The 26094-nt window shown below is 36.0% G+C and overlaps 3 protein-coding genes across 5 annotated transcripts; 1 reads left to right on the top strand and 2 right to left on the bottom strand.

Moving 5' to 3' along the window:
* On the top strand, positions 3808 to 11082 carry LOC18791491 (probable rhamnogalacturonate lyase B). The gene is made up of 15 exons (XM_007221906.2): positions 3808 to 4018; positions 4114 to 4235; positions 4574 to 4633; positions 6045 to 6164; positions 6263 to 6382; positions 7378 to 7519; positions 7808 to 7984; positions 8337 to 8495; positions 8628 to 8734; positions 9446 to 9536; positions 9711 to 9852; positions 9965 to 10121; positions 10219 to 10335; positions 10556 to 10682; positions 10782 to 11082. Exons 1-15 carry the CDS (start codon positions 3842 to 3844, stop codon positions 11049 to 11051), a joined length of 2088 nt encoding a protein of 695 aa, XP_007221968.1. The 5' UTR covers positions 3808 to 3841; the 3' UTR covers positions 11052 to 11082.
* Positions 11545 to 14430, bottom strand: LOC18788492. Its single transcript, XM_007223622.2, has 4 exons — positions 13939 to 14430; positions 13714 to 13806; positions 12009 to 12181; positions 11545 to 11830 (listed from the first exon to the last, which is right to left on the bottom strand). Exons 1-4 carry the CDS (start codon positions 14246 to 14248, stop codon positions 11636 to 11638), a joined length of 771 nt encoding a protein of 256 aa, XP_007223684.1. The 5' UTR covers positions 14249 to 14430; the 3' UTR covers positions 11545 to 11635.
* LOC18790107 (E3 ubiquitin-protein ligase BRE1-like 2) lies at positions 15026 to 25843 on the bottom strand. 3 transcript variants are annotated; one of them, XM_020554005.1, is made up of 19 exons: positions 25532 to 25843; positions 24838 to 24999; positions 24641 to 24728; positions 24266 to 24496; positions 23952 to 24119; positions 23401 to 23594; positions 23235 to 23318; positions 23013 to 23132; positions 22745 to 22931; positions 22493 to 22653; positions 22068 to 22139; positions 17925 to 18001; positions 17480 to 17674; positions 16906 to 16978; positions 16689 to 16775; positions 16422 to 16559; positions 16148 to 16344; positions 15631 to 15793; positions 15026 to 15507 (listed from the first exon to the last, which is right to left on the bottom strand). In XM_020554005.1, the coding sequence occupies exons 1-19, from the start codon at positions 25637 to 25639 to the stop codon at positions 15376 to 15378; spliced, it is 2637 nt and encodes an 878-aa protein (XP_020409594.1). In that variant the 5' UTR covers positions 25640 to 25843; the 3' UTR covers positions 15026 to 15375. The 3 variants fall into 3 exon arrangements, with proteins under 3 accessions (XP_020409594.1, XP_007225304.1, XP_020409595.1); XM_007225242.2 differs by having other exon boundaries at positions 16148 to 16350; positions 25532 to 25842; XM_020554006.1 differs by lacking the exons at positions 15026 to 15507; positions 15631 to 15793; positions 16148 to 16344; ... (13 more) ...; positions 24838 to 24999; positions 25532 to 25843 and adding an exon at positions 18327 to 21082 and having other exon boundaries at positions 22068 to 22127.

Raw genomic sequence — 26094 nt, 5'->3', positions numbered from 1 at the left:
CAAATTCAACTCGTTTTCTGCTCGTTTTGGGCTCGCTCGAACTCTGTTCATAAAAGAAACAAGCTAATCTCGACCAAAATATTATGCTTGTTAGAAAAACGTTAATCTTACATTAAAATAAGGGAGCTGATTTTTCCACTTCGCTTGTGTCCACTTACATTCTCTTTGTTGGAAATTGTATGCCCTCTCACTCCTTTTTTGTCGACTTACACTCTCTTTTTTGTTAGAATAAAAAGTATTTTAAAAAAAACAAAAAGGAGTGTAAGTGGACAAAAGGAAAGTAAAAAAATCAACACCCTAAAATAAACATGTCATAAACAGTTAAACCCAACTGTTACCATGGTTTATGCACCATAAAAGAATATTTGCCAATTATGAGGATTTTGATCTTTTTCTTCAACTAGTGTGTTAGAACAACAATAATCGCACGATAATCTAAATAATTAGGGATGTACCCACCACAATTTGTCTCAAACTGAGTTTTACATTCTTTCCACTAGTACATATATTTCAAACCAACATCATGTGATGCATGCCGTGTTTTCAATGTGATAATTACTCCCATGAACAAATTTATAGCGTATCGAACTCTCCAAATTAAAAATTCACTCATAATTAGCACCTTTATTGTGACATCATTTATCCACATGCCTCCTTATGAACCAAAAAAAAAAAAAAGTCACTTGCAAAGGACCCACTAGTTGGTTGTGTGTGTGAATTTAGTATATTATTGCTTCTCTCAATAAAAAATGTCCTCACACCAAAAAAAAAAAAAAGTCACTAACTTTGCAGCCGGAGCAGTTCAACTTTTCTTCAAACTTATTTTCTTTTATAATATTAGGAATTAAGGCTTTCAGGTTGATGAGGGGATTAGTATTTCCGGATTTATATGAAAAGATATTTAGGTTTGTTTTCAATTGGGATTTTCATGAATTATTGAACCAGTGATCAAGGACAGACCCATAAATGAAATAGGCTAAATTTACTTTACCAACACATCGGAGGAAATAAATAAATCAAACAAATATTATTGTTCTTAATTTGAGATAATAAAGAAATCACTAATCAACAACCCACAAAATATAATAAATTTATCACAAAGATTCTTACGTCGAAAAAAAAAATTCCACTGTTAAGATTAAAGATTTACTTGGTTGAATGACGCAGAAAGGACCTTCAAATAGAGTAGGTTTTAATTTGAGTGGGCCATGTTATTATATATGTCCTATATAAGACTGCGGATAATTACATGCAAAATTATTTTGGAGGTTTATCATTTGATGACTACTCTTCACAATACACTTACTCTACAGATAGAGATGATAAAGATAGTAAAAAATTTGAACCTCATAAGAACTCTGTGTGGTACTAAGTCACTCATGTATTTTACCATGCAATATATAAAGTGTAAAATATTATAGTAAATCATTATATATAAATGATTATGGTGAGTTTAATCTTCTTTAATTAATTACTACATATTTTTTACACTCACAGTGTTTGTCAGCTCGCTATATAATCAACTTCAATCAGTTAACCTATCATGCAATGCATTTCTTTCCAATTTTTTTGTGATAAACTAATAGATAATTGACTGAATAAACATCCCCCAAAGTTTCAATAAAAATTTTCAAGTTTTTCTTACAATTTCCGTTGTTTTTATTCAATTTTTATCGATATCGATAATATCCCGATATTTTCATCGAAATTTCCGTGTTTTTGGACTACCGATATTTCTGATACCATCGATATTTTAGACCTTGCCAACAAGAGAGAGAAAGTATTTGAGTTAAAGTGGGATGGAACCTCACATTGAACTCCCTCACTAAAATCCCCCTCATTATAGAAGCTAGCAGATGAGCTGGAAGAAATTTTCAGCTTACAAAATAAAAAGTCGCCTAGGCTATAGTCCAGTTTAGTCTCTTCATAGGTCCGTCCTAAGGGAACAACACACCCCTAACACTCAAAAGCAAAATGCCAACTAATAGAGAGCGAGAGAGAGAGAGAGAGAGAGAGAGAGAGAGAGAGAGAGAGAGAGAGAGAGAGGGAAAACCCTCGCATCTCGCCAGATCCTCGGTGTTCTCCGAGTTTTGACGGATCTATGCCGATTCCTTTGGCAGATCTATTATCTTTACCACAAATTTGGATTGGCTTTGGATATCCCTCATCTTGAAGGGCTACTCTTTATGTTTTATTGTTTCGTCATGGAGAAATTATATAATACTACGGTAGTATGGCCACACCCACGTGGTACATCTTATATGTGTCATAATATGAGTGAACGACAGTGTTTATTTTTCCTCATTTTAAGGAATGGTATCAATAAATATGAACTTATATTATAACATGTGAGATGTACCACGTGGTTGTACTACTGTACTCAGAGACGGATCCATTAAGGCGCAAGAAGGTGCAGCTCCATCTCCCATCGCCGGAAAAACCATTGTAGGTGCTTCAAATTGCCCCTTTACTTTGGATTCAAATAAAAATACTAGAAAATCAAATTCCTACCAAATCAAAATATGAAAAATCGGTTTTAGTGCAAAATACGATTTAGGCTAAAAATGATGGCTCATTAAGTCAATATATACTTCATACTAAAATCCCATAAAATCAAGTTTTCTTATTTGATGTGTAAGGAATAAAAGCCGCCAAAAATTATCTTGAGAAAATGATTATGCTGAAAAACTATTTTTCATACTTAATTAATTTTGCACCTCCGCTAAAAAATTTCTGAGTCCGCCACTGACTGTACTACTCTATAATTCCCCCCTCCCCCTCCTCCTTTTTAGCTGCATATCAATGTTACGTAGGGGATACCCCATCAAGGATTAAGTTCTCCATCCCATTCATAAAAGTTTAATTCTAGAATCAATAACAAAATATTTATTAAATGAAGATATCCACTAATATAGTAATTAAATGTTAAAATAGTTCAGTCCCTCCAAAATTAGACAAATCGGTTCAGTCATTGTTCAATAGTGACATGAAATAACTCTTATATCACTATCGGACCAACTCTTTTAGTCACTTATCATGAATATTTCATTGTTTATTGAAAACGTTCTATTCATAAATAACTAAAATCTTTTTACTTGAGTAAATTTGTACAAAAATAATTAAATAAAGATCTAAAAATCAAACATTTCGGATCATGAGATACCCAATCCCCATCCCCATACCCAAACATGATTCGGGCTTCTACAATCTGATCCATGTTCCCATATCCGATTATCCACCACCACACACCCTCCCCATATATAGGACGGGTCCCCCCTTGGGTGTAAGATTATTGCCCTCCAATTTGGTGAACTGTCACCCCTTTTCTTCCTGAATTTACAAACAAAACAAATCCCGGAAAAAATAAATTAAAAGTTTTCCCAAAGATACAAAAGAAAGAAAATATTTGAAAGAAAAAAGGCAAAAAGGAAAGACGTACGAATACCAATCAATCATCTCTAAACTTTCTCCTCAATACATGAATAAATTTGAAAATAAATAAAAGCAATGAAACCCCAAAAAGAAAGAATAAAAACGCATCCTTTAAAACCGAATCCACACAATAACTTTCCTCTAATATACTAGAAAACAAGTAAAGTTTTTCAAATGAACCTTTTTTATCATAGATCGCTTCACAAATATACATATATACTTTTCTCCACCAACGACTAGTGCATGCCCCGTCTGGTTCACCAAACACAGAAACTGGTGGCGACAAAGTAAAGAAATCACAAGACAATATTATTATATTTTAATTATTTGTATTCTTCTGTTTCATATTCACGGAAACTTGGCCAATATTTCAACATTCCTGATCTCGACCTTTGCCTTCCCGGTTCACATGTCGACCTTTCATGTCAGATCAGGAAGGGAACCAAAAGGCGACGTTTTTTCCGTCTCGAAAACATGGCTGTCGGTAAAGTTGTGTTTCATCATTCTCTTAATCCAGGCCGTGACTTTCCCAGCCGCTGCTGCGCAAAATATCACAGGCCTGCAGTTGCATATCCGTGAACAAGATGTAAGCATTTTTGGTACACTTTGGACTGACGAGACGACGTCGTTTTTGTTAGTGTCATAATATGATAGCTTATAATTTATGAATTATTTGGGCAGGTGGTGATGGATAATGGGATTCTCCAGGTGACGTTATCAAAACCAGCGGGAATGGTCACCGGAATTCAATATAACGGCGTCGACAATTTGCTTGAAATTCTTAATGAAGATTCCAATAGAGGGTAAGGCCTCTTCTTTCAAATTGGATTTCAAATACTGAAGATTTCTTTATATGGATCAGTATTGGCTATAGTTGTTGACTTAGAAGAGAAAAACTTGGATACGGTTGAAAATATGTAAACAATAATGCTACTTCTATTTTGGTACTGCATAATTGTTGAGAGTATCTCATGTCGAATGTCGAATGATGGAAACTTAGCTTAAGAGCGTAGGCATCGTTCTCTATTGCTCATCTCGGTTTAGGGTTGGATGATTTAATTTTAATATGGGGTTTGAAAGTTAGCCTTTTTGGGGCAATGTATATGCATACACACATGCTTATGTCTATAGCTATATGCAGGTATTGGGACCTGGTTTGGGATGCGCCAGAAATTAAAAGAAAAAAAGGCGAATTTGATAGGTGTGCTCCTGTCCTTTCTTATACTATAAGTCATATATCAATATCAACCATGCATTGATAGTGTAGATTCTTCTTCAAATATGTTTTTAAAATTAAATACAATTTGATACTTTCCACCAAAAAAATGCATACAATTTGATAATATAACATGTTTGCTAGAGCAAGGAGCGGCTTGTAGCTCAATTGTTAGAAACAGTTACCCTTAAAATGCAAACTGAAAACATATCAAAAGGATAGCAAATTTTGTAAACTAAAGAAAACAGTTTTTAGATTAATTGTGATTGATATATTTAACGTAAACTTTATGGATGGTTGCACAAATCTTGTAACCTTAGCATCTTTTGTAATAAATAGACGGTTACAAGGGGTATTTTTTTTTTTTATAGAGAAGTTCGACAATACGAGGGAGGATTTATTGATAATTGGAAGAAATACAATTGGAGGAGGTATTATAATCCTATTTGACAAGGTAATTTGAAATTGGGCTATAGTTAGTAATAAAATATCGTCCTTAGCATCTTTTGTAATAAATGGATGCCTACCAAGGGGTATTATACTCTATTTGAAAAGGTATTTTGATCCAACCCAAAAAAAAAAAAAGGTATTTTGAAATTTGTCTACAATTAGTAATAAAATATCACTTCGGGTGTAGCCCATTAGAAAAGGACCTTAACTATTCTCAGGTTCAAACACCACAGCACTTTAGTAGTGTGTGTGTGAGAAATCTTCCTCTCTTTAGTTTAGACTTACTTGTATTATAAATAAATAAAACAATATATCACTTTTGTTAAATAATAAAAAATTTATTAGTAATAATAAAATTATTGGATGTATGCTTTACAGTGCAAGCGTGTAAAGAGGCTAAAAAAAATTTATCATGCACACTAGAGGATTATCGCGCACTAATTCTGTGAGTGTTTTAAAATATTAAATATTCAATTTCAAGTTCATGATGACATTCTGAAAGTGTGAAAAACATCTCCTTCAAAAATTAAAAGTTTAGGATCCATTTGGTAACCTTTTCTTTTTTATTTTTCATTTTTATAAAAGATTTTGTTTTAAAAAAAGTGAAATCTATAGTTTTCAAAATCACTCTTATTTTTCAAAACAACTTGAAAATATTTTAGATTTTAGTTTTTTTTTTTTTTTTTGGGTGCTCCTTTCTCATTCACCAATTTTACATCACTACACATGCATTGTATTTCAGTTACCAAACTCGATATTTGAGACCTCCTGGCTTGGACATGGCCATTCGACTATTGTGTTCAATCACGGACCTAGTCCAAGCCTTGGGACCTTTAGATTCAAAATTCACCAAACATTCTATGATCTCAAATTCACAATTTGACCCCAAAAAAAATTTCATTTCCAAGTTCCACATATAACTGAAAACTAGTGGCTCTATTTGCAGGATGGAAACAACCAATTTTACAGTGATTGTGGAAACTGAGAACCAGATAGAGCTTTCATTCACCAGAATGTGGGATCCCTCTCTAGAAGGAAAGGTTGTGCCTTTAAATATTGACAAAAGGTCAGTTTGAAAGAAAAAATATGGTGAATTTATTTTATTAATTATATGTGATTAGTTCATGATTAATTGATGGTGACAATAGTAATGTGAATTTCAAGGTTTGTTATGCTTCGCAACTCCTCAGGCTTCTATACGTACGGTATCTATGAACACTTGAAGGATTGGCCTGCTTTCAACTTGACCAATACCAGGATCGGGTTTAAGCTCAGAAAAGACAAGTAATTTCCTTTCATCCATTTTCTCTTTATTTTAGGCAACCATTATTGGAGTGCCAATAGCATCCCCCTTCATTTATTACAATAAAATTAGCGAATTGATTATTACCGTATATAAAAGGTAAGGTAACAACAACTTTAGGCAGATATGGGCTTACACTAGAGCGAATGTGCTCTATATTTTGCATTTCAGTTCGAATTTTTCTTTTCGTAATTTAGATTAAATTAAAATAAAATATCGCTTGTATATATATAAAAAATAGAACAATTTTAGAGTGCTGAGGTGATATGGTCAGTAGATGTACGTAGTACAAATAGCGCACTCGTAAAGTATAATAAAAAGGAACTAACCAATCATGCAATTAGAGAAATGCAATGTAGATGACATGAGGTGGGGTTGCATTTGTACGTAGACAATTTAATTGATGGTGACAAAACAGATCTTATTAAAATTCTAATTCCAATTTAAAAGTTTGAATGTAGTAGGCAGAAAAGAAAACTCACACAATAGCAAAAAGGAAAAAACAAAACTCATACAGGGGTAGCTTTCTCGTGATGTCAGATCCAAAAGACAAATGCTTTCTCGTGAAGATGATGATGTTTACCTTTTCAATCTCACCGAAACTGAACCGAAAATAATTATAGCCCCAAATGGAGAGGCACCAGCTGCTATACCAGTCTCTAGCTCAACACATGGTGTATAAAATGTATCAGCACTTACCCAAAGAAAAAATATATTAATTTTTGCAGGTTAATAATAATTTTTTAATTTGTAAAAAAAAAATATTATACTATCTGTACCACATTTATTGACCGCATTGCTAATCACTTACTGACTCACATATATTAAAGAGGTGATCAATAATGTGATAAGTAAATATGTTACAAATAGCAGCATTCGTCAGTAAAAAGGTAGATATTAGGTTTTGGTAAAAGGGGAAAAAAATACTTTCTTTAATATTGTTCTCCTTTTAAAAAAAAAAAAAATCTTGTTGTAGGTTTCATTACATGGCAATGTCAGATAATAGGCAAAGATACATGCCACTTCCTGATGATCGGACGGCAGAAAGAGGCCAACCCCTAGCTTACCCAGAGGCTGTCTTGCTTGTCAATCCTGTGGAGCCAGAGTTTAAAGGAGAAGTATTTCTTCTAACTTCTACCAACCATTTCTTCTTATTATCACTAACAACAACAAAAAACTAGCCTATAGTCAAACAATCTTAACAAACAACATTTTTTTTAATTTTTTTTTTTCACATTATTGTCATACTCTAAATTTAAACCGCGCATAATTCAAATAAAAATTAATCACTTATCAAATGTCTAAATCATATACGATAAAATTGATAGACAGGAAAAAAAATATAAACCGATCCCATAATAATTCATGCGGTTTGTTGGTTAATATTTTTGGTCGATTTTGCGCAGGTGGATGATAAGTATCAATATTCAATTGAGAACAAGGACAATCGGGTGCATGGATGGATATCCACGGTCACTGACCCACCCATGGGATTCTGGCAGATTACTCCTAGCGAAGAGTTCAAATCTGGTGGGCCCCTCAAACAGTGCCTTACTTCCCATGTTGGGCCCATCACCCTTGCTGTAAGTACGTTTATTTTTTAGCCGAGATAGATCTAGCTTGATTCGAGCTCGGCTCGTTCATTAAAACTTGAGCATAATATTTTGCTTGAGCTCAGCTCGTTTCTCTTACAAATTGATTGGTTTATTTGGGTTACATTGGAGGAAAGAAATTTCATTAAAACTCGATCTCGGGTGTCATAAGGGAGACCGAGAATCCACTTCCATTGTGGTAAGAACCATTGACGAATTGATTGGTTCGTTATACGAGTCAAACTCAAATTGTATTAAGATTTAGAGCCCTAATTCGTACCATAATGGTTATTAAAAACGAGAAGTACAATTGTACTAACTTTGAATGAAATGGTATCTTCAGATATTTCACAGCACCCATTACTCAGGAGCGGATCTGATATTACAATTTGGGCCGAATGAGCCATGGAAGAAGGTTTTTGGCCCCGTTTTTATCCATCTTAATTCTTTGGTAAATGGAGATGACCCACTTAAGCGGCTATGGGAGGACGCTAAACAGCAGGTTTCACATGAAAAAGAATACCCCAACTACATTCTTTGTATTTTTTTTACAATTCTAAAAGAAAATTATTTTGCAATTTTAATTGTATATTGGGTGAAATATCATCTCTGAAAAATTTGTAACACATTTCAGATGGAAGTTGAAGTTCAAAGCTGGCCATATGATTTTCCAGCTTCCAAGGACTTTCTGCCGTTGGATCAACGAGGTAGTGTGAGCGGCAGATTACTAGTCCATGACAGGTAACTATTTGTTATTATAGTACATTTATATATCTTTTGGTGATCATATTAAAATAGAACCCTAATTGGGGAAAAAAAACGAAAAAAGAAAGTGTCAATTGGATTTTTTTTTTTTTGGACAAAGAAGCTTTCATTAAGAAACAGGATAGGCATACAAAAGGATACCATCCTGAACAGCTAAAAGAAACTCAGGGAAAAAAACTAAACTCACAGAGTCTAGTAACCAGTTTTCCCCCACTAAGACAAAAACACTGAAAACAAAAATTACAATTAAGGGGGACTAGGAAGTCCATCAGAAGCCAGAACCCGCACCAGGGACGGAGGTGAGTGTCAATTGGATTATCCCTTGTGAAACAAAGCATTTGTTTTAGAGATTTATGTGTTCTTAATTTCTAAAAGCCTCTTTTGGTTGTCTTTAAGAAGTCTGTGTATTGTCATTGTGACGTTCTGAGTCAGTTGTTAGACAACCACCATAAACCCCCAAAATTATGATGTTAGTGAATGAGCCAACAATGTATGTGAATTTTATATCCTCACGTGCAGGCCCGGCATATATACACACCAACAGTGAACATAGTCAAGTTTTCAGTGATTGATATTCTTGATATTTTATTTTCTGTTATATGAATTCATTTATGCTAACGCTAACATAGTACGCTCTTTTTTTCCTTTGAAAATTTAAGTGAAATTTCAATATATACACTTGTGTAGGTATATTAGTGATGAAGACTTACCCGGAAATGGTACCCTGGTGGGATTGGCAGCTCCAGGAGACGTTGGATCATGGCAATTTGAATGCAAGGTACCTATGTATTTGCAATTAAGTGCTCTATGGTAAAACCGAAGCTTATTTGAGGAATTTTTCAGCCGAAACTTCTTTATGTATATTATGAATACGATTACATGCACCCAATTTCCAAATATATTTATGAATGATATAGAAATTTACAGCATGATATTTTAAATTTTACATCAGGGATACCAATTTTGGACTAAAGCAGACGAGAAAGGCTGCTTCTCTATAACTGGAATCCGTCCAGGCACCTATAATCTTTTTGCCTATGTTCCTGGTTTAATTGGTGATTATCGATATGAAGCTGAAGTAACCATATCTCCAGGTCTTATTTTTACCTTCTTTTTTAATTTTTGCTTATATTAAGTTTTCTTTATTATATATAAACAAATAAATAAATCCATTTACACTGTGATTTTATATAAAATAACCTGCAGGTAGTGATAAAGATGTGGGTATACTTGTTTATGAACCTCCAAGAAGTGGGCCAACTCTTTGGGAAATAGGCATTCCAGATCGAACTGCAGCAGAATTCTTTGTTCCTGATCCTAATCCAAAGTACATTAACAAGCTCTATCTCAACCACACTGACAGGTTTGTTCTTCCTATATTGATAATCTACTTTTATAAGAATTTATATTTTTGATTATAAGCTAGGTCATGAAATTCAGGCTTCTGTTGTAAATGGCAGGTTTAGACAATATGGATTGTGGGAAAGATATGCAGATTTATATCCTCACAACGACATGGTTTACACCGTGGGCGTTAGCGATTATAGAAAAGATTTCTTCTTTGCTCAGGTTACCAGGTAATTCATTATTGTTGGGGTGATACTACGTAACTATGTTACAACATTCTGACATGTTAAGTTATCAAACGGAGTTTGATATATTTAAACATGTGACACTCAATTAGGAAACATATTAAGACACTATTCTAATATGCTAAAAACTAACTCTTTCTATTGTAAGATCTCATTTAACTATTTATATATATAATGCACGTTCCCCTTTCTTTTTTATCCACAGGAAGACAGATAATAACACATACCAAGGATCAACATGGCAGATTAAGTTCAAACTTGACATTGTGGACAAAAACTACACCTACAAACTACGAATAGCACTAGCCACAGCACATGTTTCTGACTTACAAGTATTACTTCTTGACTTTGAATTTGAACCCTAAATTTCATATCCACAAACAATTACTTATAAGTAAATTCTAATGAAAATTTTGCTTCAACTCTTCAAGGTTCGGATCAATGACCTCCGACCAAGCAATCCTCATTTTTCAACGGGACCGATTGGAAACGATAACACCATCGCAAGGCATGGAATTCATGGGCTGTATAGGCTGTACAATGTCGACGTTCCTGGTGTTCAGCTGGTGGAAGGGAACAATACCATTTTTCTAACTCGAACATTGAGTACAAGTCCTTTCCAAGGAATTATGTATGACTATATTCGTTTAGAAGGTCCCCTATCTTCTAAGAGCAACAATCTTGGATTCAGTTCCAAGTAATTAATCATTCATTCATTGGATTCGTTGTTTAGTTCTTTAATTTGTAAGTGGCTTTATAAGTTATAGATTATTTGTAGTTAAAGCTCAAATTCATAAGCTAATACCATGCAAAACTCATACAAAAAATACTAATAACTTTTGGATGGCATGTATTTATAATCGACAATACAAAGAAAACATCATTAACAGTCACGAATATTCATGGCATAGTGGATATATCCCATGCCACGGATATCCGTGGCTATTACAAACTTCATTTGCCTCTTTAAATTTGGCATTGGATTTCATATTGTTAATCCTTGATTTTTTATAATTAGTAATAAATCAAACATAATCATTCATCTATTGGACTCTTTTTTCCTTTATGTTTCCTTTCTGTTTCCCTGTGAACAAAGAAAACCCTGGCTAATAAACGTCCTAAGCTTAATTCGAGTAACCATTTAACTGATTGCTGATACCGGGTTATGGCGAGATAGTTTAAATGCCAGGAGCATTGGAAGAAAAACAAGCTTTCTTTCATGAAATCACTATGTACAAAGTTGATACTGAATACACAAGTCAAAGCACAGAAAGTACAAGATTACTCAAACAGAAGGACCAGACCTTAGGACCCTCTCTAATTTCTCAGCTTTAGTGTAATCCGTTTCTGTAAGAGAACCAGCAGGAAAAGGAGTGATTTCCACAACTAGATGTGGAGTTGGGAGCTCATCGAACAGAGCCCTTACGTTGTTGCAACAGACAGTTTCTCCATGAGCGCTCTCCCTCCTAATCTGGCAACCCTATAAATGCCCGAAGAATTATTGGTATGTGAGATTACATGGCTTTCTGAGTACTGCTATTCAGAATTTGACTTTGACTAAAAAGAAAAATTGAAATAGATGGAAAAAGATAAAGACCAATCAAAATGGAAGAAACAGAAAAGGAAAAGGAAACAGTTTTCCTCAGAGTTGTAATTACCTTGTGGGAGGTGGCATCTACAAAGTGATCGTCCTCTGACAATAAGGAGGCAATGGCTTTCAGAGCACGCCGCCCTTCAGATTTAGAGGGTACCCTGTAGTTCCTTCTGAGTGTACCCTTTGTGGTAGGATGCCATTTGCTCACTAATTTCCTTCTATCAGCTGCTTCTTTCACTGATAAAACAAATCAAAACTGAGGGTTTATAAAATATAATACGGATGCTAAAGGAAAGGAAAATGCAGCTCTAAATGAGAAATTTGTGACATTAAAATAAACAACAGGGCCAAAAGGTTTACAAAAGCCGAGAATCATTACCTTCATGTATCATGTAGAACACAAGAATAACTAAGGTTTCCCCAGTCAAAAACCTTTTTCTTAACAAAAATATTTTTCATAAATATCCATCCAAGTAGTTAATCAACATTTCTTTCTCGTCTTGTGAACACATGTTGGTGTATCTTTATCTCTCTCTTAGTATGATGACTTCAGAGGTGATACACAAACCAACTGTACTACCACTCATGTCATACCCATAACGGCAGAAAGAGAGAAAAGAAAAAGATTTTCATCAAGAGTAACCCATAGCAAACCTCAATTGACAAAAATTTCTTCTGATGTTTTTTCGGTCTTGAACAAGATCAACAGAAATAAATAAATGCTAACAGTATTCTTTGGCCTGGTCATTGCCTTTTTGGATATGAGAATGCCATAAAATACATATTTGTACTAATCCATTTTAACCAATATAAGTAACAATCTATCCATTTTTATTTCATTTGTCCTTTTTTCGACAAGTAAAAACGGAAACTAGAACATGCCAAGGGGGGCTAGTACAGCAACCCAATTAACCAAATGCAAAGAATGATACTGAAAACTAATCAAACAATCTATGAAAATAACATCAAGTGAAGGATCAGTTAGCACATTGATGGTAACATGTGTCCCTTGGAAATTCAGAGTCTTCAGACAGCAGCAGCATTAGAATTTCCTGCTTAAAGACTCTATTCATCATTGACCACCAAATCATAGGGAAAGACACAGGCTTCGTTTATGATAACCCACTTAGCCTTCCAGCATTCCGTCATACAAGGGCTAATGCTTCATTGCAATAAAATACCATAAATAGAATTTGTAGGCATCAAGGGATGCCTTATTCTAATCAGCAAAAAGGATAAGGAACCAAGTATGTGTCCTTCTGAAATGCCAAGGCACATTAAAGAGATAACTTCAGTAGTTTTTCACATAAACTTCTTTAAAAAGGTGTCATTTTGAAGTTCAACTTCGAGATAAGTAAAACATATGCTTAGTTTACTCTAGTAATAAGTAATCTGAGCCTTATTACTGAAACCATTATGTCGGTGATTTTGTCCAAATTTTTTTATTTATTTCAGTGATCCTATTTGCATAAACATCAAAACAAAACAAAATTCACATCAGTAGATATTCATGTGTCATCAGTCCCATATTTAATTTCTTAGAAAATGCGAGCAAAGTTGTCTTTCTCATCTTCAGTTTATTCTTAATAATAACTGAGAGAATATAAATCTCCACTCTGATTTACCTTGTGCAACTAATTTCTTTTTACTACCCTTCTTTTATATCCAATGGTTTTAATAATGAAACCTGCTTGACAGGCAACAAAATGCCATTCAACTTAATGTATCCAATATAAGAAAGTACAGTAAAAAGAAAGAAACAAACAAACCTGGTTTCCCCTGTATGCTGTTCAACCACCTAGAAAACCCCAAATCAGCAGACTCAATCCCAACCCCATCACCTTCTTCAGTGCTTCCCAAATCTGAAAGACAGTAAAAGAAAAAAACTTAAATCAAGAAAAAGACCCATAACAACTTTCTGAAACTTAGAAATAAACTAAAGGGTAACAGAAAATAACCAAGAAAAGTAGAAACAACCCATTAAAGAAGTAGACCTGAGACAAGTGGGTTAGCTTGAGATCCAGCTAAACCAGTCTTCAAGAGTGCGTAGAAGATGCAAAGCCTACCAGCCCAAAGGACTGGAGCTTCAAGCAAAGAAGCATGGATTGTGAGCCTGGGGTTTCTGGATTTAGTATAATGTGATCTTTGGCTAAAAAAGAGTAATCTTTTGAGGGCATTTGTGGGTTCAATTCCAAGACCAAGAAAGAGAGTTTTGGGCAGCACAGTGGCGGGATGAAGAATCTTGAAGCTTGGGGATTGGAAAGGCGATGACGTTAAGGTGGTTTGCACAAGAGAAAGAAGCATTTCTTCAATTACGGTGAAGAAAGCCAACAAATGACTCGATGAGAATTGAGAGAGACGGAGAGAGAAGAGATGAAGATTTGTTTGGGCAGTGTCTGATGGTGCAGAGAAACGATGTCGTATCTCATCTCAAAGACGCTTTCAGTTTCAGAACGTTTGGCGTTGCGTGGAGTGGCCCAGAAAAAATAGTCCTATAGTTAATTAATAGTGGTAGTTATTGAGTATCTTATTAATTAATAGGGACACGCACATACCCTGCACCTTCCAGGCCGCATTGATCGTCTAGAATTAGATTGAATTGGATAACTCACAAAATTCAAGATACGTTAAAAAACTTTTTATGAAATTTTAATTTTAATAGGATTGAAATGGATAAGTTCCATTCATCAACAATCCATTTTATACTTTCAACTCAAACAAAATTTGGAAATTGACATCCATTTGAAATTTGTTCTTTTCTTTGTTTCTTTTTATAAGTGTTTCGAGTAAAAAAAGCCAAATGTGGGCTCCTTTGTAAATAGGGAGGCAAGCTACTAATCCAAGTTACAACTAGAAGCCAACGACGTTTGATTTGTTTATGACTTCATAGACAAATTTTTTATTTATGCCAGCAATAATCTATTTTAATATCATCTAAACTAATGAAGAGGAATTCGAACTTGGATGCAATGTGAGAAGCACATTCGTTTTAGCCAACTTAGCTAAGCATAGAGAAATCCCAGTGAATATTTACCACTCAGACTAAAAAAATTATTTTCTTTTGACACAACTCCAAAATTATAATTGTTCGGAAGAAAATAGAAAGCTCTAAAAATAAAAATGTAAAACCAACTGTCAACATCAAGCAAAGCTGAAGATGCTTATCCTTGACTCCAATGGATAACTAAATCCTATCTTATATGGTCATCCATCAATGGAGCTACCATCAGTTTCAAAAAATAATACTAATAACTATTTTTTTTAAACACTCATTTACAGAACAGAGGGAACAAAACTATTGCCTCCAAAGCTATACAAAGCCACAGTTCCTAGATTGGGCTACTGTGACAAGAAGATGAAAAACTATAATCTATTCTATTTACTGCAAGATGCTTAGCAATCAAAAAAGGGTGAGGGATCACAAATATTTTTCATATCTTCACAAACCGTATGTCATTTTGGCCAAATGGAGTTCCACAGGCAGGGCACTTTCGATGACGAATCTCTAGATTTTTTTGTACGCAATAATTGCAAAATAAATGATAGCATTTCACAATTACCACCTGCAAATCAAATAATTAGCACCAACATCCATCAGTTCATCAGAAGATTTAGCATATTATTACAAATTTGTACCTCAAACATTGATCAAATAAAGGTAAAGGCGGCAAATATTTTTTCCTTACCTCCTTTGGCCTATCAGTACAAACACTGCACTGCAAAATATTCTTGCAAAATTTAATTTCAGATTGGAGTTTCTGTATTGCAGCCTCTCCAGTTTCAGAACTCATCTCAGCAACCATGGTGTTCAATTCCCTGAGCTCTTCCTCAAGACTCTTCCTCGAGCTTCTGCACAACAAGAATCCAACTTGTTAGAAATCTTCCCACATGACTTTTGAGTATTACAACTAATAGCTTCACAAAGACATCCCACATGAAGAAATCTTCCAAACTTGCAAAATCTGATCGAGCAGGGAAAGGTAAAAAGTTTGGAGCCATCGCTGTATACATTGTCCCTGCTCAGGATTTCCTGAGCCTATTAGCCTATCACAATTACCCAAGGCATCTATCCAGCATGTGAAGCTGGGAAACAATATCTTACACGCCAAAACTGTAGCTGTATACAGTTATACAGGCTTCCTAGATTGTTTATAAGAGTGAATCCATAAGCAGGCACTGTAATCAAAATGGACAAAACACTACCTCTCAATGTGTAATTCCAATTCGATATCATTGATATCCTTTTGAATATGAGCATGTTCCTTCTCAAAAGAGGAAACAGCAGATTTCAGCCACTGCAACTCCTTCTCAGCATCAGCCAATTCCCACTTAGCAGTTTCCACGTTGACTGCAAGGTGTCTGTCTTCCTCAGTAGTTTTTGTGGCTTCTGTCAGGAGAGCCTTCATCTGCAGGATGCAAATACCCACTTGATAAAGGTTAACAAATGGAAAATTTGTCTGCATAGGAGAAGCCATACCTGCTCTTCACCATGGGAAATTCTCATTTTTAAAGATTCTACTGATGTGTTTACTTGTTGAAGTTGTTTCACCAATGCCTGCTTATCAGAGAGTAGAAAGCTCTGTGATTGCTTTGTCTTCACACTCTCAGAAACGAGCTGCACCAAAAAATAAAGCTCTTTGAAAAACCAGGGACAACCAGCCAGCATTCTACCACACCAATAAACTTAGCAACAATGTGGAGGGAAAGAAAGGCCACAAAAATCAATGAAAATAATAACACAGACCTTGATATTATAGTCATCCCTCTCAGTCACCTGCTGCAACAGATGCTGGTTTTGTGTCTGCATATCTTCATATGCCTGACCAATGGTCTGCAGGAACATAATAAATTTATCAGAAAATGAGTAGGTGAATCAGAAAAGTGAGACCAACGTCATCGTGTCAATTATCAAGGAACAGAAACCCCAGATATCAATCAGAAGATAAGCATCAATAAGGCACCTCAATTTCAGATATATAAGCCTCAGCCTCCTTGTCTTTAATTCTAATAGCCTCTGTAAGCTCCAGAACATCCCTGAAGAAAAAGGTGAAAACATGGCATTACTAAGATTTTCCAGTATCTTTTACATGCATATGTTTTATTTTAGTGAAAGAAAACATACATAGAATCTAACATCCCAGTTTGCACATTGTTAGTTATTTGAATAAGAAAGACAAACCTCTCAAATGCACCAAGCTTGGCCTTAATTAAGAAAATTCAGCTTCAGAGGTAGAAAAGCATTTCTTTAAAATTCTTAAATTTATTTACTGAGTGTAATCAAGTTTAGACATCTATACATTGCTATACTTATTATCAAAAGCATCTTCAATTTACACACCCGGCAACACAATATTTGGACCTTTAGATGAAAACACACACTATAATTAACCATACTGAAAACTTCTCAGTATTGATTTTTTTTTCAAATATTCGTATATCTCAGATATAAAACACTGAATATAAAAACAGAATAACATATTTTTGTTAGCATGCAACTATATTCAAAACTCAATTGGCACTAGGAAAACAACTAACCTCTCAGATGCATCAAGTTTGCCCCTTAATTCAGTTATCTCAGCTTCAGTAGCAGAAAGCCTTTGCTGACAAGCAGCTTCAGCTTCATTGGCTGCTTTCACCCGCAACTCTAGACTATGTTCATCTATTGCATTTTTGAACATTTCAGCTTGCGAGTACGCTCTGCGTTCTGATTCTTTGATTTCCATCAAGTCTCTGAAAATTTAATATTAACCTTAAATGTGTCCATTTATATGGAATTGAGAACGCAAGCAGCGCATGAAAGGAAAGTAAAAATTTCACTAATCTCAATTAGATAAGAGAAAACGAATAGAATCTGTCACATATTAAGTTGAATACACAAATCGTATAGATGAAGAAATCACAACATTCACGCATGGCTATCTCTACCCCCACCCAAAAAAAAAGAAAAAAAAAAAGCCCCAGCATCAACAAAACAATTTACCTGTTTTCATAGCTTTCTTGTGCATACAAGTCTAAGAAGATCTGCAGTTCCAGTTTTTCTTTCTGCAACTTCTCAATCTGCAATAAGTTCATCTTCACCAGTTACTGACATAATGATGTAGAACAGCCCCTAGGTTTAGAGTAAACGCTTGAGCAATAGAACAGAGAAGAAATAAGGGATCGAGGAGAAGAATTAGAGATCGAAGAGACGAAGGGAAAGGAAAGGAATCAGAGAGTTTAAAGTAAGGAAATTTATCATTAATCAAGTCTGCCTTAAAAGATTACAAACAACTCTATTTATAGAGGCAAAACCCTTTTTTAAACTAGGAAAAGGAAAAGTAAACTTTAAGAAATAGGAAAGCAAATTAACTAATAAGAGATCCTTTTAACAAGAAGGAATCTTTAAGAATTAGGAAAACAAATTAACTAATAAGAGATAGGAAAACTAATCCAAGTAGAATTAGGAAAACTAATAATATGCATTCTGCATCATTCTCCCCCATTGAAAAAGAACTCGACACCGGCGAGTAAACCAAGATTAAGGATGACGACGATGTTTGTAAGTATGGATGATGGGAGGACGGGAGGCAGCCAAATCAAGACCATGAAGAGAATCCTGATAATTGTGTAGAAGAGTGGAATCCAACTGCCGAAATTCAACTTATGTAATCCAAGTATGCGCAGTAGTAGGCCTTCCAACCCAACGAACCAGAGAGCGGGTAGAATCTCCAGGAGACGAGGCCACAACTTCATGATCTGAGACGTCCTCAATCTGATATGCAGGGTCAGAACTAGGAGAAGGACTACGTGGCATCGGAGGAGGAATGAAACCTGTAATATTATTTACTGTGCGGCTATCAACACACCTTCGCCAGGAACCATCCTTTTTGGGGGTAAGGAGAACTTGAACAACACAAGGGTTTAAACTATGACGAATAAAGCAATTATCCAGCAACACCCGAATTAGTCGATTCAAATCCGCTCGCACAGAGGGATTCATACGATAATAGGGAAGATCAGGAATTTGCGAACCAGGAATAAGGTCAATGGCAAACCGAATCTCTCTCGTTGGAGATAGTTCATCTGGTAAGTCATTATGTATGATATTAGAGAATTCAGGGAGGAACTGATGTATGGGTTCGGCAAGTGGTGTGGGGTTGCTGTCAGATTTCGATTTAAGCAATAGAGCAAAGGACACACCAGTGGCTTGCAGGTCGTGTGCAAAGTCTACAGATGATAAACTACTCAATTGATGCTCCGAAGCCTTCTCTCTAAGTAACAGAGTTGGTTGAACATCCTTAGTTGGTTTGACGGCAGGATTGGAAGGTGTTAGCGTTATGTTCTTTCCTTCATGTTGAAAAGTATATGTGTTCTCTCTACCACAACTTCTCACACAGCGGTCGTAAAGCCATGGTCGGCCTAGTAGCACATGTGCGACACTCATGGGTAGGATATCACAATAAAGTCGCTCATGACAGGGACCCAATTGAAGAGGAACAAGACATCTTTCAGTAACAGGTAACCTGGTGTTATCTACCCAGCCAACATGAAAAGGATAGGGATGGGGCTCGGCCTGAAGGTGAAGGCAGTCGACAGCAGCTTTAGAGATAACATGCAGTGTACTTCCCCCATCAATAACTAGTTGGCATCTATTGGTACCACAAGGGACATAGGTTTGAAAAATACTTGTGCGTTTCCATGAATCAGGAGGTGGAGGTGTAGATGCTGAATAAATACAACGCATGACACTCACTTGGTGAAACGCCTCCTCACAACAATTATCAAGTTTTGGATCATAAATAGGTTCAAGGGGCTCCACATACACGTCCGCACAAGAGTCCTCATTGAGGGAGTTAATGGTTAAAGTTCGGTGTGGACAACGGGAGGCGATGTGGCCCTTAGCATGGCAACGATAGCATTCAATGTGAGCAGCCGTGTATGGGGCTGGTCCTTTTTCTGTTGTGGGTACCGTAGGAGCAAGTGGACCGGCAACGCCATATGTGGAGCTAGGAGTACTACGATTTGGAGTATGAGTGGAAGAGAGCCCGGAATACCCAGTATATCTACGTTGTGGGGTCAAAAAAGTTTCAGCTTCCAGTGCATGACAATATGCATCTTCCAAGATATGCGGACGGAATCGACGGACTTCACGCTTGATATCGTCACGAAGACCATGGATAAAGCGAGACATAGTGATGTCGGGTTCTTCACGAATCCCTGCACGTATCTTGTGTTCAATAAAACGAGCGTGGAATTCAGTAACAGTTAAACTTCCTTGTGAAAGGGTCCATAATTGATCATACAATTGATGGCGGTAAAAGGTGGGAAGATATTGTTCGCGAAGCTTTAATTTCATCTCGTCCCATAGAGTCACAGGCGACTGTCCAAATTGATATAGTTGCTCCTCCACCGAATTCCAATATTGTCTAGCGGCTCCCTGTAGCGTCATCTTACCAATGCGAAGTTTATGAGCATCTGTCAAGTTGTACCAGGCGAAATAATCTTCCATGGCTTGAACCCAGTCAAGAAACATCATAGGATCCCCACGACCATCAAAAGTAGGAGCGGTAGGCTTGATGTGGCGGATGACATCGTTGTCAAATTGGCGAGGGGGATGAGTGCCTTGATCATGTGGAACTGTAGAAGGGCCCGTTGTGTGTTGGGTATAATGGGGCGGTGGCAGAGACCCAAAAGAAAAAGGGGGCTCCAATTGAGCCTTGGGATCATCAAGCGAGAGCCCAGTAGAGCTATGAGGCATGCCGTATGGCACGGCCTTGAGTTTTTGATCCACTGGTGGATTGGGCAGAAGGCCACTTTTTGGTGTTGGCGTAGAGGAACTCGAGAGCAATGCGGAGGTAGAAGAAGGTTCAGCATGTCCAGCCCGAAAGTGATTGATAAGCAACTGAACGGAGTCTTGGAGTTTGGTGATGGCCAGGTCCGTCTTCGCACGATGTGTGGGAGCTTGTACCAACTCGTCTTTGAGGTCAACGCTGAGTTTGGAGAGTTGGGTTTCCATGCCAGTGATATTGTCAAAAACTTTGTCTTGGAACACATGAAATTGTTCTGCAAGGCTAGCCACGGTTTGGGGCGCCATGGGAGAGATCAAACGCAAACGAAAGCGAGGGAAGGCTCTGATTACCAATTGATGTAGAACAGCCCCTAGGTTTAGAGTACACGCTTGAGCAATAGAACAGAGAAGAAATAAGGGATCGAGGAGAAGAATTAGAGATCGAAGAGACGAAGGGAAAGGAAAGGAATCAGAGAGTTTAAAGTAAGGAAATTTATCATTAATCAAGTCTGCCTTAAAAGATTACAAACAACTCTATTTATAGAGGCAAAACCCTTTTTTAAACTAGGAAAAGGAAAAGTAAACTTTAAGAAATAGGAAAGCAAATTAACTAATAAGAGATCCTTTTAACAAGAAGGAATCTTTAAGAATTAGGAAAACAAATTAACTAATAAGAGATAGGAAAACTAATCCAAGTAGAATTAGGAAAACTAATAATATGCATTCTGCATCACATAAGCTCAGTTATAGTACAGTCCATGTGTCTTAAAATTCAAAACGTTCTTAAATGGACAAAATGCACTCATGACTCATAGTTTGAGTACCAATATCTGCATACACTGTTCCCTATTTTCTTGTTAGGTAATAAGTCTCTGCATATTCATATTTTATTACATTCATGACTTTCCACTAGAAACGAACTATATGGTTTCACCAGAATAATTAGTTCCATGATTAAATTGGACAAACTACCCTCAAGGATGTCATTATATAATGCTTCCATAGCTTGACATGAAGATCACGCTATGGCATTTTCCATGGAAGGTGCCCAGGCAAACAAATACATAAAAAATTTATTTTGCTGGGAAACACAGCTTACGGGGTAATTTTATGGGTCTGTTAAAGAATTTAAGCTTAAATTGTCAAATGTGATAGAATTAGAATTAAACAGCAGGTACAGATGTACGAAGAACCCGCATGTAGACTTGATACAAACTGACACGTACAAAGGTAGATTAAAAGCATTGATGAAGCTGGAAAAAGAAAATCTTATATTTAAATGGTGAAAAAAATCGACAAACATGGATCCATTAGAAGTAAAGCTAACTATATTCAAAGACTAATGGAGAAACTCACCAATGCCTTAAGAGACTTTATCTCTATCAACTGTTCAGCACATTTATCTGCTAAGCTCTTTTGCTCATGTGTCTTCCAAAAAAAGAATCAGAGAAATTCAGAGAATATTCCACGATTAAATACTAATCAATAGTAAGAAAAGGGAGTAAAACTATTACAAATCCAAACAAATAGTAACCATAAGACTTCTTTTACTCCAGAATCACAAATGAGTTCTCCAAAAAAACCAACTGGCAGTTTAAAAAAAGGAAAACAAAGCTTCTAAGTACTTTTTATATGTATGTGTGCATGTGTGTGGAACTTTCATTCACTCGACACAATTATAAAGATCAGTATATCCCCTTCTTTCCAAATTATACATTGTCCAAAAAACAATGCAGTAGGACTGATATGTGTACAAGAGTAAACCGGGAATGGAAGTGAACCTTTGTAATTAATGAAGCTTTTAATGATTGGGCTTTGTCACGTAACGACAGTGTTTCATGAGCTGTTTCCTTCCACCGCTTCAACTGAGCTTCCATCATTCCCATTTCTTTTGACAAAGATGAGGCCATCACACGAAACTCGGCTATAATGTCCTTTCTTCCTGCAGCACAGAACATCTTAAGTACCAGAAGCTTGGGTAAACTCACAATTAATAATAATATCAATAAACATCAAACTGATGTAATTTTCACCTGAATCCTGTACTGCTTCTTCCATGTTTATCTCAAAGTCATTTTTTTCAATTATACACTTCTGCAGCTGAAGTTCTAGTTCTTCAATCCTAGAATCAGTATTGTCAATCGAATTCCTAATTGCATCTGCCGACTCTACTTTGACATTTAGGTCCTTCTCCCTTCTCACAACAAGAGCCCTATCAGCCTGAAATTATACTTTTAAAAGACAGAATTTATGGGCCAAGCATTCAAAGCATCTGGAAACACAAAAGCAAAGCAATTTAACCTGCAAAGAATCAGCCAATGCTTTGTATCGGTCCACTTCAACATTCCAATGTTGGAGTTGATCATTTCGCATAGTGTACAGTCTAGATGAATGTACAAATTTGTCATCCTTCAATTCATTCTGTGAGAAGCATAAATTGTTTGTCAAAGTAAACACACACTGAAATCATTTTGAAATGTGTATGTCAACTATCAAACCTTTGGAAAATTCAAAATTAGAAACCTGAAATTCTTGCAATTGTTTTGACAGCGTTAAATTTTCTTCATGTGCCTCTTGATACTCAGAAAGGCGGTCAGCTGCTAGTATCTGCAAAACACGCTCAAACACATGTCAGAGAAAGAGTGAGAATGGGAGCTGGTACAAAGGAGTTTTGGCAACATATCTATACCTTTGTTTCCTCAATTGAATTTCTTAGTTCCCGCAAGCTTATTGTCCTTTCTGTTGATTTTTCAGGTGATAGGGTTCCATTCACTGCACCAGAAGTAAGGTTATGCATCCCAGATGCGACATCCTTTTGCATTTTCAGATTCACTAGTTTCCTCCTACTCTCCTCTAGTTCAGTCATGCTGTCATCCAGCTCACCTGTCACCCATAACAGAAAATTTACATATTCAACAAACAATCAAAAGGCGGCATCACCAAACAGTGGTAAACTTTGAGACTTACTCTCTGTCAGAAATTGAGCAAAGTTCCTAAATCTATAGGTCTTAAATATGATGCTGAATCTTTACATGTACTGCCACAAGCCTTAGCTCAAGTGACATGGGTTGGATGGGCTGAACTGTAGATCCTAGGTTCAAATTTTCTTGTAATGCGAAAATATGAAAAACAAAAACAAAAATTACATATGTGCCGCCAGTTATCAAGTGTAGGATTAAACATTCCTACTAAATATGCAAATAAAAAACCAAGGCTTGTGACTATAACCATCTCAGAAACCTGTAATGCGGCTAATTTCAGACTGATCTGTTGACTGGCTGCTAAGGTAAGTCCGAATTACATCAGCATACTCTTTCTGCTTCACGTGAAGAATATCAATCGCTTCCCGCAGATTTTTAACCTCCCTCTCCATCATATCATCAATCTTAGGTAACTGGATGATAGCATCTGAGAATCACAAGAAAAACAAAGAATCTATAATCAGTACATAATTCCTCATGCACTTACTCCTTCAAAAATAAGTGTTAAAAAATGAAAAAATTATTGTATGAAATTAGTTTGTACAACAATGAATTTACAATTGAACCTCTGACCTTCAGAACATATCTTTCCATCCAAAGTGTGGACTATGCTCTCTGTTTTTTCCCTATGAGAATAAACGGTATGTTCCAAGAGTTTTAACAACTCCTTAGTAGACGTATGACGCAAAGTGAGAGCTTCTTCAACATATTTAGCAATTTCATCATTGCCATTAGCTTCTATAGAATCTCTTTGTAGGAGTCTACAAAGAAACATCTCCTCCGCAGAACATGATGGAATTGAACCTGCAATACACACTGGTCAAACTAATCTATATGATGTGAAGAATAAAATAAAATGAACACTAAGATTTTGATTTAGTCATCAGAAAAAATAAGGAAAAAAAAAAAGATGAAGTAGCATAAAACAACACATGTGCTGTAAAATACCACGAGAATAATCAGCGCCATCTAAAATTTGTAAAGCATTTTGGCTTCCTCCAGCACATAGTCCAAGAAGAATTAAATCATCAACCAACTGGACAGCAAAATAAAGAAATCACCATCAGAAAAAATTACATGTCATCCTGGTGGACACAATTGAGACCATGAAAAGGAAGAAAACCCAACCAAACATTTAAGATAACCTGATTCCATATTTGATTCACTGTGATTAGCATTTCATCATAAGAACCTTGCTTATCCTTTAGTTCCTTAATTTTGGCTTCAAGATCCTGCAAATCATGCTTCTGTTTGTCTATTTGCTGAAGAAGTCTCTGGTTCTGGTACTGGAGAACTGCTGCATCGACCTGGGCACATATAGTACGTACACAAAATACCGATACATTTCAATCTACTTCCTATCTCAAATCAAAATTGAAGTGTACTTGAAATACCTTGAACTATCAATGTGCACTCATCTAAATGCATGCTTTTTTTAATGAATAGCATACTAACTTCAGAAGTGACTTCATCAACTTAGAGATTAATGATGCTTTACTGCCCCAATTAAACAATTAATAAACAGAAACCCTCTAATCTACACCCTATACTCCAAAAATTCCAATTCGTAACTTATATCCCTTTTCTTACACTTCCTCAACAACCAAACAGAGCATAGTACAATTTTTCACATTCTCAAAAGCACATCCAAAGCAGAAATTGCCCAAACTCCAATCACCCATCAATCACAGTAATTTTATAAATAAATAAAAACATCTATTTTTCTTAAACCAAAAAATTTGATCAAAAGAATTTTTCCGTCAGTAACCAAGCAGACTGTAAATATATATATATATATATAGAGAGAGAGAGAGAGAGAGAGAGAGAGAGAGAGATTACGCTATGGTTATTGGGTGGAGAAGTGGTGGAGCTACGAGCCATGGTGGGCGAAAGTGAGTTTAAATGAGGCCTCTTCTTCTCTGGCTCGTCAGAGTCTGAGTTTTCCATTTATCGTTGTTATGGTGCTCTTTACGGAACCCACCGCACCATTTCAGCTCTCAGGTTCCGAGCTCTTTCTGTCAAAGGAAAAAAACCCTAGAAGGACTGATAGCGTTTCCGCAGGCACGACTGGGAGTGGGAGAGAGAGATCGTTGTCGACACGACGTCGTTGAGAGATCACAAGGAATTCATTTACTATCGTCAAAATGAAATGTATAATAAATTTCAGCCCAAAATGAAGTTTTATGTCAAGGGTATAGCCGGGCGGCTATACTAGTTTTATAATAAAAACCCCTAGTATAGCCGTTCGGCTATACATTTTTATAATAAAAAATCCGGGTGTAGCCGCCCGGCTATACTATTTATAATTAAAAAAGACCACCGCCTGGATTCTAGCGCCCGCTTCGCCAAGTGTCAAAAAATCCAGTACAGCCGACCGGCTATACTATTTCTATTTCAAAACA

The sequence above is a fragment of the Prunus persica genome, chromosome G1 (genome assembly GCF_000346465.2).
Source record: "Prunus persica cultivar Lovell chromosome G1, Prunus_persica_NCBIv2, whole genome shotgun sequence".
Taxonomy (NCBI): Eukaryota; Viridiplantae; Streptophyta; class Magnoliopsida; order Rosales; family Rosaceae; genus Prunus; species Prunus persica.
This window is presented reverse-complemented; position numbering and strand designations above follow the sequence as displayed.

What these genes read in the sequence shown, in the direction of transcription:
- LOC18791491 (XM_007221906.2), top strand. Translation starts at nt 3,842, where the DNA reads ATGTCGACCTTTCATGTCAGATCAGGAAGGGAACCAAAAGGCGACGTT. An exon ending in AAAAAAGGCGAATTTGATAG is followed by an intron (nt 4,634 to 6,044) that starts GTGTGCTCCTGT and finishes CTCTATTTGCAG; the next exon opens with GATGGAAACAACCAATTTTA. An exon ending in TTGGGCCCATCACCCTTGCT is followed by an intron (nt 7,985 to 8,336) that starts GTAAGTACGTTT and finishes TGGTATCTTCAG; the next exon opens with ATATTTCACAGCACCCATTA.
- LOC18788492 (XM_007223622.2), bottom strand. Translation starts at nt 14,248, where the DNA reads ATGCTTCTTTCTCTTGTGCAAACCACCTTAACGTCATCGCCTTTCCAA. An exon ending in AGCTAACCCACTTGTCTCAG is followed by an intron (nt 13,807 to 13,938) that starts GTCTACTTCTTT and finishes ACTGTCTTTCAG; the next exon opens with ATTTGGGAAGCACTGAAGAA. An exon ending in TAGATGCCACCTCCCACAAG is followed by an intron (nt 11,831 to 12,008) that starts GTAATTACAACT and finishes GGGCATTTATAG; the next exon opens with GGTTGCCAGATTAGGAGGGA.
- LOC18790107 (XM_007225242.2), bottom strand. Translation starts at nt 25,639, where the DNA reads ATGGAAAACTCAGACTCTGACGAGCCAGAGAAGAAGAGGCCTCATTTA. An exon ending in CATTGGCTGATTCTTTGCAG is followed by an intron (nt 22,932 to 23,012) that starts GTTAAATTGCTT and finishes GTATAATTTCAG; the next exon opens with GCTGATAGGGCTCTTGTTGT. An exon ending in AAGCTTCATTAATTACAAAG is followed by an intron (nt 22,140 to 22,492) that starts GTTCACTTCCAT and finishes TTTTTTTGGAAG; the next exon opens with ACACATGAGCAAAAGAGCTT.